This window comes from Mus caroli, chromosome 13, assembly GCF_900094665.2.
Source record: "Mus caroli chromosome 13, CAROLI_EIJ_v1.1, whole genome shotgun sequence".
Classification (NCBI taxonomy): Eukaryota; Metazoa; Chordata; class Mammalia; order Rodentia; family Muridae; genus Mus; species Mus caroli.
In genome coordinates, this window is record NC_034582.1 from 70,523,851 (window position 1) to 70,540,547 (window position 16,697).

The window sequence follows — 16,697 nt, forward strand, 5'->3', positions numbered from 1 at the left end:
TGTCTTACATCTGAGCACAGTACTAAAGGTGATGAAGGAGTAAAACCATTGTCCGCAGGTTGGGATTAGCTAGCCCCTCAGTCACTCGGGACAATCTTTATTAAATCCATTAAGTACCTTGTGAAAAAAATTGTTTGTTTTGTTCTGTTTTTGAGACAGGATTTTTCCATGTAGCCCTGGCTGTCCTGAAACTTACTTTGTAGATCAAACTGGTCTCAAACTCAAAGATTCACCTGCCTTTGCCTTCTGAGTGCTGGCATTAAACGTATGTTCCACTACCACATGGCAAAAAAATACTATAAATCTGTATTTAATCAACATGTCATATAGCCCTTATTAAACTGAAGAGAAGGGGTAAAGGGAAAACGAGGATGGAAGAGAGAGTGACCGAGTGCCAGATCACTCTCGTATTGGGAAGAGAATCAGACTGCATAGCACACAATACATAGGAAGTACATTTCAGAAAGTCGATGAGTTACCTTCTGAGATAGAAGATAAATAGGACACAGTGATGGAGAGTAGCCTCCTAGAAGCTACTGCTATACAGGAAGTAGTTATATGGTGTTGTAAATACAGATAGCTGTATCTTAAAATGGAAAAACTTGACACTGAACAATTGGATATGACAGTTATTGATGGGGTTGTTTTGCAGAATCATTAAATATAGTTTCATTCTGGCTGTACATTCTAATATCTTAAGGCTCATTTTAGGAAGTTCCAGTGCCAGATTCCACCCCCCACAACCAGTGGGGTAACTGAAAGAAGGATGGAGCACCAATACCGTAGAAGGCCCCTGAGTAATGTGGATGTTTAATGTGAGCTGAAACCTCTACACTAGTGAAAACAGATATAGAGGCCGAGTTATTGACCAACCTACCACTTCGGAAGCTTGTACTGTATATGCCAGTGTGCTGTATGCCAGGCTGTGTGGCTAGGCATCTCATGCATATATCATTTGATCTTCACATCTTAAAAAACTTTGACTAAGGACAGTTACTACACATTTCCTTATCCTGAATATTCCTAACAGTTGATACAACTTTTGTTTCATGAATGCAACCAAAACTGACTTGAAAATGACTAGAATAACAGAAGAAGCTGATTATCAAAATATTGGTTATTTTATCACCAATTAGTTAGCAAAGAGCTGGCTAAAATGATCAGTACTGTTTTGCCTGTGCAAATGCATATTTTTGTTGATTTGCTACTTATATTGTAGTTTTCTTTGAGAACTCTGTGAATGTTATTAATTAAAATAATAATAATATACAAGGACATATGGTTTTAAACTGTTTACTACTAAGTTGGTATACAAATATATAGCTTCCCTTGTCCTTAGAATGACTTTTCTTGAAAATTCTTCATAAAAAATAATCAAAACCATAGCTCGATGAACCTGAAAAATCTCCTTAGTCTGACCCTTTGGACCTTTGAGTTAAATGCACATATATCAAGGGGCTCTACACCTATGAATTCAACTAATTGAAGATCACAGGTTTTTAATTGCATCTGTACTAAACATATATAGACTTTATTTCTTGCCATTCCCCAAACAATGCCATATCACAACTTTGTATATAAGTATTTATATTTTATTGGTTATTGTACGTAATCTTGAGGTTATTTTTAGTATATGGAAACAGACTATAAGTCTAGATAATTTTATATAGAGGACTATGGGGTCATCGAGTTCATTCCCTTAAGACACAAGGGATGACTGTTCCTGAACTATCCCAGAGAACATCGTACGTAATCCCTGACTTTCTAAAGTATATCTACAAGATAAACTCAGGAATGATGGGGAGTTGAGAGGGGCTGGGCAAGAGATCTACTCATAAATGAGTTTAGGGAACCTCTTTCTTGGTGATTACCTGAAATGAAAAAGCAGAAGACATGGCTGTAATTTGATCTATACTCTCAATAAGACCATTCATTTTTATGGCAAAAATGGCTTGGGGGCCAGTTGAGGACAGAAGAGAAAGACCACTTAAATGAGTCTGCTGCAGAAATCAAGGTGACTTGGTATGCTGGAGTTGGTTTCATAGGTTTAAGATACATTTTGAGAAAAGACTTGCTAACAGAGATGAAGAGGGAAGGAGTGAGGGCTATGTTTATGAGTTGGTTTTGTGTAGATCAATTCAGTAGATATTGAGCTACTGATTAGAGAATTGCAGAAAAGGGGTGGTGTAAGAGCTGTGGAGGGCAGGAGTTCTACAAAGATTCTATTTGAAAATGTTGCTTAGACATATCTAATAGATGTCAGTAGATAATCACACATAAGTGTTCAGAAAACATTTAGGGCTAGAGCCATTTAGGGATTAGCCTGTAAATTGAGCATTGTAAATCTTACAGCTGAGTGTCATTTAGGAAGTAGAACAACAAACAAAATAGGGCAGGAGGCGGTTATTGAGCACATCCCTATATAAAGGCAAGGGAGCATAGGAGGCTTAAGAATAAAAGGCCCTGAGGGAGTGTAGTGGCCAGGAGACTATTCCCACAGGCATGAGGAGACTGGTGGGGATGTGGAGTTAGTCTGTAAACTGTCAGATAGAATAGAAAAAGAAAACTATTGTTCTGTATATTATACTTCAAAAATAAGTCCAATTGCATCCTATATTCATTCATTTACAAAGTTGAAAGGCTGCCTTATGGCTACGTTAATACTAGATTAGTCCTCATATGTGACACATACTATTAAATCTGATAGCACTTTTAAAAAGTGCTTCTTAGTGTGTCACATTACTAAAAGAAGTCACATTACTGAAAAGACAATTCCCAGGTTTATGGGTGGACATACCTTTTTTTAGCCTTAAGTATTTTTAGTGTGTAGGAGGGAGACTTACCGAATGGGCTGAGAAAGGAGAATACAGGAGTAAACTGACTAAAATTCACCTAAAATCTATTATATAAAGTATGAAACTGTCAAAAAATAATTTTAAGTACTTTTGGTTTATCATAATCCCATAGATTTGTGTAGTAAGTAGGTTATTGATCTGGACATTCTAGGAATTGTAGTTAAGGGGTAGGAAAATAGTACACTCGGGGAAAAGCCCTCTAACAGATACATAAGGAACCTTTAGTTTTATTGCTTTGAGGGAATTTCAAGGATCTTGAATAAATAGTTCTTCAGGAAAGCTGGCAGATACAAGGAATAAACTTGCTTATCAAAAAAGAAATAAAGGACAAGAAAATCAAAATTAATAGTAATTGTACAGATGCTTTCTGCTGCTTGCTGAGAGCTTGTAACTTGCCATTAGGATCTTGTTTGTTTTCTGTTTAAATAGAAGTGACTAGGCATTTTTCACTGTGACTCAGCATCACTGGACATGGCTAAGTAGGTGAAAGGTCTTGCTCTGCAAGCCTGGTGATTTGAGTTGGACCTCAGAACCCATACAAAGGTAGCAGGAAAGAAGTGACTCCACAAAGCTGTCCTTCCTATGGGTGTTGTGGCATGTATTAGCTTATAAAATTATATACCTGTAAAAATCAAATGTTAAGGTAAACATATATGAAACAACATGAGGATTTTTGTCTTCTGAGACTAGAGTCCTTCACTTAATATTTTCCAGTTCCATCTATTTTCCTACAAATTTCATTTTCTTAACAACTGAGTAAAATTCTACTATGTACACGTAAAATCCTACTATGCGCACATGTGTATGTCTGCACCACATTTAGCTATCCATTCTTTAAAGAAGATGAATAGCTAGGCTATCTTCATTTCCTTGCTACAATGAGTAGGTTAAGAGTAAAGACACGGTGTCTCTGAGGTAGAATGGAGGATCCTTTGGGTATATTGCCAGGAGAACCATACAAAAGCTTTATGCACACATGTAGCAGAGGATGGCCTTGTCTGGCATTAGTGGAAGAAGAGGACCTTGGTCCTGTGAAGGCTTGATGCCCCAGTGTAGAGGAATGCCAGGGCGGGGAGGCGGGCATAAGTGGGTGGGTGGATGGGTGGGTGGGGGAGCACCCTCATAGAAGCAGGGAGAGAGGGAATGGGATAGGGGGTTTCCAGAGGGGAAACTGGGAAAGGGGATAACATTTGAAATGTAAATAAAGAAAATACCCAATAAAAGAAAAGAAAGAAAAAAATACTTTGTGTAGCCAGTTTTATATAGCAAACAAAAATGCTCATGCTTTCTTCATTCTCTATTCTAGGTGGCCAATCTGAATCCTAAGGACCTCTCCTATACTTTAAAGGATTATGTATTTAAGGAGCTCCAGCGAGACTGGCCAGGTTACAGTGAGACAGACAGACAGACATTGGATTTGGTGCTCTCTAGGTAAGTTTCCATTTTGTCTTTAAAAATGGCGCAAATAAGTGTTGTTTAACTGTTGAGGTGGAAACGAGAAGCAGGGATAGCTTTGTGTTACGTGTATTTCAGAGTCCTCTTTATTACTTAGACAATGTATTTGCTTTACAGAAAACTAAATCCATCTCAGAACGCTAGCACCAGCCGGTCAGAGTCTCCCATGTGTTCCAGCAAAGACGCTGCCTCATCTCCTCAGGTATGCCAGGAAGCTATGAAACCACAGCCTGCCATGCAGCTCAGTGCACTCGCTTTCAGATTGTGAGGGAGCAAAACTGCACAGATCACCTGCCTTAGAATCATCTCAGTGGGACATCTCAGTTTTTGTGTCCTGGCTGCTTTGGGCCAATCCTGGCAGAGACCTCTCTGCCCACCCTAGTATTATTAACACAGTACCTCCTCTCTGTGTACCCTACTCTGAAGAACTAAGGGAAAGCAGACAGATGTGTGGAGAACACAAGCAAGAGACTAGCTACGAGTCAACGTGTTAGAAACCAAGTGTGAGGAAGGCGGTGGGAGAAAAGGAGCAGGTCCATCTTTGGAGACTTTGTCTTAATGTCTTCAACTATGATGCTGCTCCTACACTGATCGAAGTCCACACTGGGCACTAAAGCAAAACATAATGAACTAATGGGTTAACTATTATATTCTTTTAAGTCCAAATACAAAATATGTAACTATAGCTTGTATGTTTATACTTTTCAACTACTCATTTTCCTTTTTAACTTATAATGTTATTGTGATACTATATCAAGGTTTTTAAAGTATATCTACCTCATTTTAAATGAGCCAGTTATGAAAACTTAGTTTACAACATATGTGAACATATATGTACAGTGAAAAACTAAAATGGCATTTCAGCAATTATCATTAGCTGAGTCTAAAGGATGGGCTAGTTCACAATGTGATGGTTAAACTGGTAAGTGACCACAAACATATTCACAACTGGAGCATTTTTAGTCAGTTAGCCTTCCTAGTGCTCACAAAGTTAGATGGTGAAGACTTCTTTCTACTTTGACCTGCTAAACTAGGCCAGCTGCAGCCAGTCTAGAGTGTGCTTATTTCTACTTAACTAAGGAGAAGATCACACTTGGGAAAAAGCTCTCTGATACCTGAAGAACCTTTAGTTTGTGGTTTAGTTTATTGGTTTGAGAAGATTCGCCTTGACTGGTCTAATGTACATAAATCAGAACAGCCTCTGGGGTTTAGGTAGCCTGCAAGATCTAAAAACACTCTGGCACTTTTCCTCTATTCAGCTTTTGACAGAGGAACTAAAATTAGATTTACATTTGATTTGGCATTCTTAGAAGTGTGTGTGTGTGTGTGTGTGTGTGTGTGTGTGTGTGTGTGTGTGTTGTTGGTTGAGGTTTCATTTTGACTGAGCTTAGAGTCTGGTATGATGAGTAAGCTGCTCAGCTGTCAAATCTTGTTCTTTCCTCCCCCAACTGCCAGAAACGACCTTTGGATTCAGATTTCATTGATCCTTTAATGAACAAAAAAGCTCGAATATCTCACCTAACAAACAGAGTCCCACCGACATTAAATGGCCATTTGAATCCCACCAGTGAAAAATCTTGTGCAGGCCTCCTTCCAGCCCCTGCAGCTGCTGCCATCCCCACCCTCTCGCCGCTGCCTTCAACCCACCTGCCTGTCTCCAATCCTCCTCAGACTGTAAATTCCAACTCCAATTCCCCTAGCACTCCAGAAGGCCTGGGGACTCAAGACCTACCTGTTGACAGTTTTAGTCAAAATGGTAGCATCTTTGAGGACCAGCAAGAAAAATATACCTCAAGGACTTGTCTGGAAACATTACCCCCTAGCTCAGCTCTGCTAAAGTGTCCAAAGCCCATGGAAGAAGAGCATCCAGTGTCTCACAAAAAGTCCAAAAAGAAGTCTAAAAAACACAAGGAAAAGGACCAAATAAAGAAACATGACATTGAGATCATGGAGGAGAAGGAGGAAGACCTTCAGAGAGAAGAAACTGCCAAGCTGAGTAATGCCAGTCCAAATCCCAATGAAGGTATTTTACATTTGTTTAAATGGGAAAAGAGAAAAAAAGCCTGCTTTCTGTGTTAAATGAACCGGAGGAACCTGCGATTATGAGTTGTAGATGATGCTGTTTAGAATAAAGATTTTTAAGCAAATGACCAACCTTAATATTGTGCTTTTATAGCACATTTTTTCTTTCACCTTGTAGCTATCACTTTAGTCTTTCTTTAGCTAAGTATTAAACATGACTTATATGCATATTTATACTGTCATTTTAAGATGAGCTTGCCATTCTCCAAAGACTCCTCCTCCTTTGTTGTTTTTTTCCTTCTCTGTCATACTGTGCAGCATCCCTATAACAGGTACATTTTTTTTTATTGATTTAAACAGATATACAATAAGCAATAGAAATATTTGTTCCCTCCTTTCTGAGATGCAAGAGGCATCCCGGCTGTAATTAAGACTGTCAAATTCTTTGTAAAAATTCTTTGGTCATTTGCAATCAAAGTAATTTCCTGGCTATTATTATCCTGGTAGAGATAAGGACAATTTTGTTAATAAACTGACATCATTTGTTGGTCAGATCTTGCTCCTTACACTGAACACCTGACATCCTGAGGTTTAGCTGACCGTTTCTGCCATCGGGAAGACACTGTCATTTGCAGAAGAGGAGTTATAGTAAGATAACAGTTGGCCTGGGTTGGATGTATTGCACAGCAATGCATAGCCTGTAAATCAGCATAACACTAAAGAATGGTCAAAGTATAAGTTATTTTCCCCACCTATTCTACTCTTTGGACTTAACTATGTCAAGTCAGGATACTCCATAAAGTAAAATTTCATGTGTAGAGTTAATAAGCCAGGTTCCTGTTACCTCTGCTTTCTACACTTCCACCATCACGGGGTGACTCAAGAAGATGGGGTTCTGTGGCGAGACCTCCCATAGAAACTTGTGTGGGTTCTCTGGGGTAGAGACTTGGGTAAACCTGTGTTTTGTTTTGTTTTGTTTTGTTTTTTTAGTGATAGGTACCAAGTGTGATCTTCACAAGTGGAGGGCAGATCCAAACCTGCATCTTCTATATCTGGTAGAACTGGTCTGGCATCTAGGACACAGACCAAGGATTCTATACTTGATGTTCTTCCTTGAACACTCTTGTGGCCACAGCCAAGTCAAATTAATATAGATGAACAATAAGCCCACTGGCTCTATGTAATTTATTTAGTGTATTTTACCTTTTAAAAGACTTATAAATTGTCAGATATTCACATTTTCTTTGTAGTGAACATATGTTTTGCCAGCAGATTAGAGTTAGAATTATTAAGGGTGCCTTGAATTTAAAAAAAAAAAAAAAACTTAATAAATTGTCTAAACATAGTCCCTGGAAACTGTGTGTTCCAGGGATATGATATGATACTGAGAACTTTAACAATGTGGCTACAGAATTTTTATTGTTTACCCTTAAATCATCTGTCAAGTGCTGTGAGAGCCACAGGTTAGAGAAGTATGCATCCACTTTCATTAATGTCTTGTGAACCAATGAAGAAACTTCCTACTCAATACCACTACCTGGCTAAAAGTGTTACAGCAAAAACGGTGCCACCCAAACAGCCTGCTCCCTGACTTTTTTGTTTCTTTTTTTCTCTTTCTTTTTTTTTTTTTTTTTTTTTTTTTTTTGACTTGTTTGAAACCCAGGAAAAGTAGATGCTGATTTAAAATTTGTATCTCCCCTTTGTCTGGCTGCATCTGCCACTACAGTCTTTGAATTGCCAGGCAGATGCTACAAGTGCTGATGAAAGAATAGAAGATTGACCTTGGGTTAAGATGGAATTCCTTTATTGTGCAGACTCTGCAGTAGCTGGGTGCTTTAAATGCCTGGTGTCAGCCCTGCTGGCCCTGGGCGCAGGCCTCCTTTGTTTTTGCTCCATTGTAGTCCTTGCTTGCTGTTGCTTATTGAGGTAGAAGAAAAGAATTTGAGGAAAAGTGTTCCAGATGTTTCTAATATATTTTAAAGTTAGAGCCGTTTGATAACCATACCGGTTGATGAACGCTCTGATTTTTTTCCCCCTTCATAGGAGTTAAAGAAGGGTGCACAGCCTCCATGGAGCCTTCTTCAGCACTTGAACTCCCAGATTATTTGATGTAAGTTTTCTGTCTTCCAATGGAGAGAACTGTTTAACTTTAGAAAGTTCGAAAATTCTTTTCCCATAATTTGCAAATCAAAAAAAGTAAGTAATTCCAGAAATAGAGTCCTAGAGCCACCTCTGCAATTGAAAGGCTGCCATTGAGCCTGCTGTCCCAGATGCACTGTCTTTAGGAGCAGCTTGTGCCTCCCCTGTGCAGGGCAGTGCTCACTGGCTTTTAAGTATAGAGAAGTTTGTCCTTTGTTCCAGGGCCAGGGTGAACATATGAGTCTTCAAAGCTGACTGTCCATCAAAGCACAGCCCCTAGAGGAGCCCAGAGTGCTCACAGGGCTTGAACCTCTTCACTGAACAATGCAGAGCAGGCATAGGCTCGTTTTTTATGGAAATAAAGGTCTTTTTCTCAAATTAATTCTAAGAGGAAAGAATAGTAAAGTTGCCTCATTTCCCTTTAGTACCAGGTATGAGTTTTTCTTGTGACAACAAGTTGCTAAATGCTGAGCTGGGAAGATTTTTGTAACTGCTTATCACAGAAATTATAACTTGGGCTTATAATTCTAGCTTTTTCATACAATAAAAGGCTTCTGTAAGAAGAAAATAGTAAAGTTGCAAGTGCCTGGAAAAGTGGAGCATGGAAAAGCTAAAAGCTCTGATAGCAGAAGGCTTTCAAAATGAAACAGATCTGCACGCTGTAGCTAGAACCTAGAGCATGAAGTTATAACCTGAGCTCTCTGAACCTTTTGGTTTTCTTTTTCTGTTAGTGCCGTCCCATAGTGGGCCAAGTTAGGCTATCCTTGTATCCTTTGATTGTTGCAGAGGAGAGAACATTTTAGATTTACTAAGCTGCACAGTACTACTTAACCCCAGTGTGACAGCTATAGCTGCTGGAGAATGAGAAAGCAGGGTGATGCCATTGCCCCTCTCAGCTCACACCAGGTAGTGTGAGCAGCCTCCACAGACTCCAGTGCTAGGAGTCTCACCCTCCACTCACCTTACTCTCCTTAGATATGTGAAAGTTGAGCCCAGGAGCGTACAATCAGGATACCACCTGCATTCTCCTGTGATAAGTTTTACATCCTTTCATTAACAGTGTTATGTATAAAATTGTACATCCTAAGATTTCTCCATGGATTCACAGGTATTGCCTGCCATGTTTGCCAACCTAACTGGCTAACTATATTTAAGAAGTGTTTTAAGTTAATCCGAATGTGTTAGTGGAGTCTTACAGCAGGAAATGACCACTGCATAGATCACTAAGAAATGTTGATCCTCTGCCTCAGTGAACCGTGTGTACTTGTCATGTTCCTAAGGCTTTCGTTATATATTTAATTTACTTAAATAAAAGCGACATGTTTTGCCCAAACTAAAAACTTTATACCAACCAGTACAGCTATTTTCTAAAACTAAGAAGAACATTTCCAAAACTTAAAACTTAACTTACCTCATAAGAAAACCGAAAGGCGACTCCATGTTGAGTCTTTGAATAATTCTCATTTAACCACAAAAATTTTTGTATACTAAAGTATTTCTGTTACTTGTGGTTGGGAGTTATCTCATTTTTGTGTGTCTTTATTCTGTTACCTCATTAAAAACCAACTGCAAACTCCTAAAAATTTGTTAAAAATAGTTTTTTCTTAAAATACCAGTATCAAACTGCAACACAATTGTTGGCCTAGTTGTATTTTTCCTTAACAAAGTTATTAAATAAAATACCAAATGTCAGAGTCTTAGAAAGTGTGATAAATATATTACACAATGAATTAAACCAGAGGTTCAAGATTGCCTTAGTCTTTACTTTTTTTTTTTTCAAAAAAAATATGTATATTGGTTTTATTCATTTGATAATGAACTGTCTTAAAAAATTTTAAACATTCATAGTGTCCCATGCTAGAGCAACCCGTGGCCCCGAACCATTGCCTAGCCTCTGTCTGTAGGCTGCTGGCACTGAAGTGGGTCGCACAATAAGAAAAAAAAAAAAAAGAAAGAAAGAAAGAAAGAAAAAGAAGAAAAAAAATTAAACAAACTGACAATAACTTATATACACTTATTCCCAGTAACCTCAGTCACCCTCGGGGCTCCCTCTGATGTGCAGTAAGATAGCATGTCTGAAGAGGACTGCTCCCTGTGGCTGGCAGGGGTACTTTTGCAGCTGAGACCAGCTGGGTAACTTAAATCAGCACAGTGCTACTGTCTCAGTCACACTAGAAAACCCAACCTCTACACTGTGGAACTCAGCAGAAATGAGAATACTACCAACCAGTACAGCTATTTTTTTTTGCACACTAGTCACTTTTCCCACTTCCCCACTTTCCCAGCAAGGCATTTGTGGTAAAGCAACTTAGATAAAACTGGTCTGATTATATAAAGCCATCTGGAGAGGCCCAAGTTCCAAGATGTTGGCACCGTAAGGATCAAGTGTGCCCAAGTTTGCACCTTAGAATGCATTCTACAGCTCCCCCCAGCTGCCTGATGTCAGTTCTAACCCAAAATAATCAAGAAAATAGATCTTCAATGGCAGGAAAACAAAACAAAAAGGAAAGCTGACTGTGAACTAATGATACTGCTTGTCTTACTATTAAAATGACCTTTTAACTGATTTACTCACAGCTGAGTTACCTGGCATATGGAAAAGACAGCACATGTACATGTGCGCACACACACAAATACATGCAAGTACTTACATATACACATGTAAAAATAAATCTTTCCTTATCCAAAAGTGGGGGAAGGATATAATCTAGAGAAACTTTTTGGTGGAGGGCCTTACTCTAGGTCATTTTTTTTTTTTTAATTTGTCCTAATTAGAAGTATCAGGAAGGAACAGAGACCAAACCAGAAGGCCCTTGTTGAAGAGATCTGCTTGTCACAGATCTAAAGGACACCTCTCACAAAGCAGTGGGTCTTGGGACAGCTTTGACTTCAGTCTTCAGTGACTGTGGCATTCCCCCAGACATATAACCCGGCAAGCACTTCTTTCTCCATATTCCTTGTAACAGATGGCTTGGTCTCTTCCACTGTGTGCTAGTAAATTGTCTGGAATAGAGAAAGGCTCTGGAACAAGTCTGTATACACATTCTTTTCTTTTTATGTGGTTCCTTTTGAATTCCATTACCATTGAATCTCACATTCTCCATGGACACACTTAAGGCCTTCTGTCTAGAAGGTCATTTCACCTGGAAGGTCCTGTGAAAGAGTGGCCTGGCAACAAACCAGAGGCAGAGTGACATGCAGTTACTGTAGGTATATGCAAGAAGGCAGTCTCTTTAACTATTTAGCTTAAATCCCAGCCTCGTGCCACCAGACTTATTCTTTCTTTCTCTCATTTATCCTCTTTTCCTCTCTTTTCATATTAGAAAATATATTGCTATTGTCTCTTATGAGCAACGCCAGAATTACAAGGATGACTTCAATGCTGAGTATGATGAATACAGAGCTTTGCATGCAAGGATGGAGACTGTAGCCAGGAGATTTATTAAACTGGATGCACAACGAAAACGCCTTTCTCCCGGTTCAAAAGAGTACCAGGTAAAATGAAGGACGCGTTCCCGAATGAACTGAGTTTGATTTCCTCAGCTTCCCTAGTGCCATCCTAACAGCCTTTAGTGCAAACTGCTAATACACTAGGCTATCTGATGCTTTAGGAAACAAAGGTGCTTGAAATAGTTCTTAAATACTGGGGAAAACATAAGCAGTGGGGGAAATGTGTTCTGCTATAATATATAATGTGCCGTGAAACATACAAAACAGAACTAAGAACTTTTTACTGGGCTGCAATTGTAAGAGACACCATTGTGTTACATTCTAGTAATTTCTTTTTTTTTTAATAGTTTTTATTAGGTATTTTCCTCATTTACATTTCCAATGCTATCCCAAAAGTCTCCCATACCCTCCCCCCACACACACACTCCCCTACCCACCCACTCTCACTTTTTTGGCCCTGGCGTTCCCCTGTACTGGGGCATATAAAGTTTGCAAGTCCAATGGGCCTCTCTTTCCAGTGATGGCCGACTAGGCCATCTTTTGATACATATGCAGCTAGAGTCAAGAGCTCCGGGTACTGGTTAGTTCATAATGTTGTTCCACCTATAGGGTTGCAGATCCCTTTAGCTCCTTGGGTACTTTCTCTAGCTCCTCCATTGGGGGCCCCGTGATCCATACATTCTAGTAATTTCAACCATTATTCTGTTTGCTAGGTTCCTAGTTCATTAAATTTAGAAGGGCTTAATAGTAAAAGTTATTGAATTATTAAAATGTAATATTATGTCTCGCTTTTAAGGGTATTACCAATCTGTCCATATTATTTTGTACTTTTTTTTCACTAATACAATGCTTTGTAGAAATTTTTTCATCAACTTAAAAATCACTTAACTCTCTTTTTACTGTCCTTTTGTAGGGCCTACAAGGCATTCTTGTAATGTAGATTGTCTTGCTGGACAGAGCTGCTAGCTGTCTGTCTGTCTGGGATGACAGACCTACAGAATATGTAGAATTGCTGAGTCAAGTTTGCATTTGCTGTTTTGCTAGCTGCTGCCAAATTGCCAAATTGGGACAAATGTCTCAAGTTATATCTCATCAGTATTTCCTACACCTTCCAGGTGCTTGTTAGATATAGTACTAACTCTTCTTGTTAAATGTAGTACCATACTCTTCTTAATTGTAATTTATAATTTTACAGAATGTTCATGAAGAAGTCTTACAGGAATATCAGAAGATCAAGCAGGTGAGTCCCACCCCTTTGCCTTTCTGGCCTACAGTGAGAAGCAGGGTAAATTCTGTGACCTAATGCCTCACTATTTTCTTTGTCTACAGTCCAGTCCCAATTACCATGAAGAAAAATACAGATGTGAATATCTTCATAACAAGCTGGCTCACATCAAAAGACTAATAGGTGAATTTGACCAACAGCAAGCAGAGTCATGGCACTAGAGCTCTGCTTGGACCAGAAGATGTGAATAAACTAAAGCTTATTTATTTAAAATTCCAGATGAGTTGCTCTAGATTCTAAAAGATGAAACTTTGCTTGTTGGAAGTTTCAGTATTAGTAAACTTGAGTTACTTTTTTTCCTCTCCATTTTACTTTGCTGCCCTGAATTTTGAAGCTGCTTTTTTTCTGGTCCTCTCCCCAACTGCCCACTCCCAACCCCCAACTTGTTTGTTAATAGAAGCAATTTTTAAGAGATTGGGGATCCAGTGTCTATACTTCAAATCCATTTTCCTTGATAACTTGTCTTTGTCATTAGAGATGATTTTTTTTTAAAGATATCGGGGATGCAAAGTCCATACAGATACAAAGAATTACGTGTGTTTAAAACAAGGCAAAACAGTAATGTGCAAGGTGAAAAGCTTTTGGATAAACAAAAGCCTATTTTCTGACCTTTCTTAATGCAAACTCTTTGCCTTAAATGGTAGAATATTTAGATATTTGCACAAAGTACAAAAAATCAAAACATTGTTTTTGGAGGGTTGAAAAATAGAACATGAATGTGTATAGTTTTCTGTACACATACATGCACATATACATACTTACATACATACATACATACATACAAACATACGGGCTATCTGGCTCTAGAGTGTTAAATCTGCCCTAAAAGTCAAACCCCCATTGCAATGGCTGCCTTAAGGTGTTTGCTAGTTGTGTACATCATGTGGTTAACCAGTAGCTACACTGCTTCCCAGTGATAACAGCCCCAGCCCGGGAAGCACACTGTGGCCTACCAGCATCAGAACCTGTGTGTTCTGCTTGTATGTCTGCAGAGCTGCTGTGGATGTGAGCTGCGTGAAGGTTAAAAAAAGCTGCTACTCTCAGTAGGCCGGACACTCAGGTTAAAGAGCTGACGAGTGTTGCAGTAGCTTGTTGGTGTGTGTTTGCTTGGTTTTTGTTTGTTTCTGTCAAATTGCTACTTCTATTGTGGAAGACAAAAGCATTTCCATTTCAACAGTTTGTCAGCTTTATTAATGTTGGGCAAAAAATGATATGTTATGAAAATGAAACAGATCTTATAGTTTTGGGGCAAAATGACAAAAATAAATGTGTAGGTATCCTATTTATATACTGCTATAAAGTATTTTTTGAAGAAAGATATGCAAAGAAGCTATTACCTACATCAGATGTATATTTAAATTTTTTTTCATCCTGGATCCCAGGAATATAAAAAAGAGTAGATATATTTAACCATAACATACTGTGACTCATCAAATAGCACAAACTTTCATTTCATGGAGTTTATCTGTTAACGTTGATTTAAACTATCACTTGTCTTATCATGTGGGAACATAAGTTATGTGGTCAAAATATAAAGATTTTGAACTAAAGTTGATTCAGGTTGTCTTGTATCGTTGTCTCAAAGTGCTGCCAGTTGAAAAGGGAAGCATTATGTTTACAAATCTGTTTTGAAATGTTTGCCAAAATTTTGGTAGTATCTTTAATAAAGATGTTTGTCTTCAGCATCCAAAAACAAGTGAATAATTTTGACGTGTATCACTGTAAACTAGAACATGTTAGTATTGAGGCCCTGTGGCAGAATATGTTGATTAACTTTCTTGTGGAGTTTTCCTGAAATGTCAACTGGAAAGACTGGGTAATGGATCCAAAGCACAGAGACAGCCAACCACTGAAGCCAAGATTCCTCTGACGCTACAACTCTGGTATCACTGCACACCTTCCATCTGGGCATGGCCTTCTGGAGACCTCCATTTCCGTTTTGAGATCCCTGGTGCTCTTTACCTTGATATTGCTACAGTCATTATGAAGGAGAAGTTTCTCTCAAACTTTTGAGTTTAAAAAGAAGAGAAGAAGCTTAGTTATGGCTAAATTGGGGCCTCACATTGTCATAGTAGATCTCGTGACATAATGACTTCAGGAGTGCACTCTGAAGTGCTGGCCTTTCAATGAGATTGTTGCTGTTCTTTGCTATGGGCAATGTTTCACAAAAGTAAGGGTGTTGAATGGCTTGCTTGCATTACCCACATTACAGTCTCTTGGGAGAGACCAGGTACCCACATTTTCACAAGGTGCTTGCAGTAACAGTTGCAAGCCAATGTGTAATTGGCTTAGGTGTAGCTCTAAATTTTAAGTCCCTTAATCTTGAAACCTTGCATGTATATACTCCCGCTTTAGCAGATGCTCAATTTGAACTAAGCATGAGACCACCCCAGCTGAATCTGTACTTGAGTTTCTAATCATTTTCTGAGGAAACAAGGCAGAAAAAAGTAAAGGCATCCCTTGAGCCCTGCCATTGAAAACCTGCAACAGTTGATACCAGCCGTGACTCTGGTGATCCTCAAAGATAAATGGAGGGTCCCAAAGTCGTCATTGTGTCAGCAACCCTTCTTAAAGCTATACCTCTTCATTGGGTAGGGGTTGAAGTTTCATTACATAAAGCTTTTGAGAATTCAATGAAAACTAGCCACCTAAATTAGGTAATTTAATATCTGTGCAACACAGATAATGTGTGGAATCACTGCTTTTCACATGAGAATAAGTCCATTTTGACTGACAGCAAAGGGGTAAGGCAGAGATAGGCTTCAGATTTCGAGGCGGAGTATTGGGGTTTATTGAGTGCTAGGCGTATGCATACCTGCTCTTCTGGTTTTGCTCTTCAGAGATTGCACTAGCAGGAGAGCAGTGGCTACAGGTGGCTCTGATACTTTACGATTGCGTAATTCTCAAATTGGGAATCAGAGACATGTCATTTTCAACTTCTGCCTGCCTGGTTCAACTGACCCACCAGGCTGGTTTTTCCTTCTGTGATTGGATATTAGTACAGCATGAGAGCTTACAAGTAGACAATAAGTACCCTTTTTAAGTCTATGAAATTCAGGAGGAAGCTTCCAGAAGGCAAGCCCACGTGACTAGCAGGCATGTTTGTCTTAGACAGCCTAGGGCTTCTTGCCTGCCCATCAGACTTGGTTTCCCATTGGGTTTACAGCTGATTGTGGTGTTTTGTGCTCACTCTGCTCTGCCTAACCACTCTCACTTCCTGCTGTCCAGTACCAATGGTTCCTGCCATCTCAAGGCGCCCACGCTAAAGCAGCACTGCAGCACTTAAGCCCCACTTTCTCCCTCTGCTGAGTCCTCATCTTTGAGTCTTTGTTTAACCTTCCTACCTGAAGCATGCTCTCTTGATTCTGTGTTCCTCCTTCACAGCACTTGTCACAATTGTAATGGGATGCTAGTTCAGCCAATGGAGACTGTTTTGTTCAGTCCATGGTCTGAAGCCTCTGTCTTAGTCCCTGGCACTAGAGCTTTGTTAG

At 39.2% G+C, this 16,697-nt stretch overlaps 1 protein-coding gene and 1 pseudogene across 1 annotated transcript in view; both read left to right on the plus strand.

The window, feature by feature from the left end:
• Positions 1-14,899, plus strand: part of Ell2 (elongation factor for RNA polymerase II 2) — a 65,365-nt gene extending 50,466 nt beyond the window's left edge. Inside the window, exons 6-12 of the mRNA XM_021180245.2 lie at positions 4,162-4,286; positions 4,428-4,512; positions 5,766-6,333; positions 8,376-8,442; positions 11,795-11,966; positions 13,117-13,161; positions 13,251-14,899. Of these exons, the coding sequence (XP_021035904.1) occupies positions 4,162-4,286; positions 4,428-4,512; positions 5,766-6,333; positions 8,376-8,442; positions 11,795-11,966; positions 13,117-13,161; positions 13,251-13,367 (1,179 nt within the window). The 3' untranslated portion in view covers positions 13,368-14,899. The remainder of the gene's footprint in view (positions 1-4,161; positions 4,287-4,427; positions 4,513-5,765; positions 6,334-8,375; positions 8,443-11,794; positions 11,967-13,116; positions 13,162-13,250) is intronic.
• Positions 10,257-10,405, plus strand: LOC115029117 (annotated as a pseudogene).
• Positions 14,900-16,697: the final 1,798 nt, after the last annotated feature.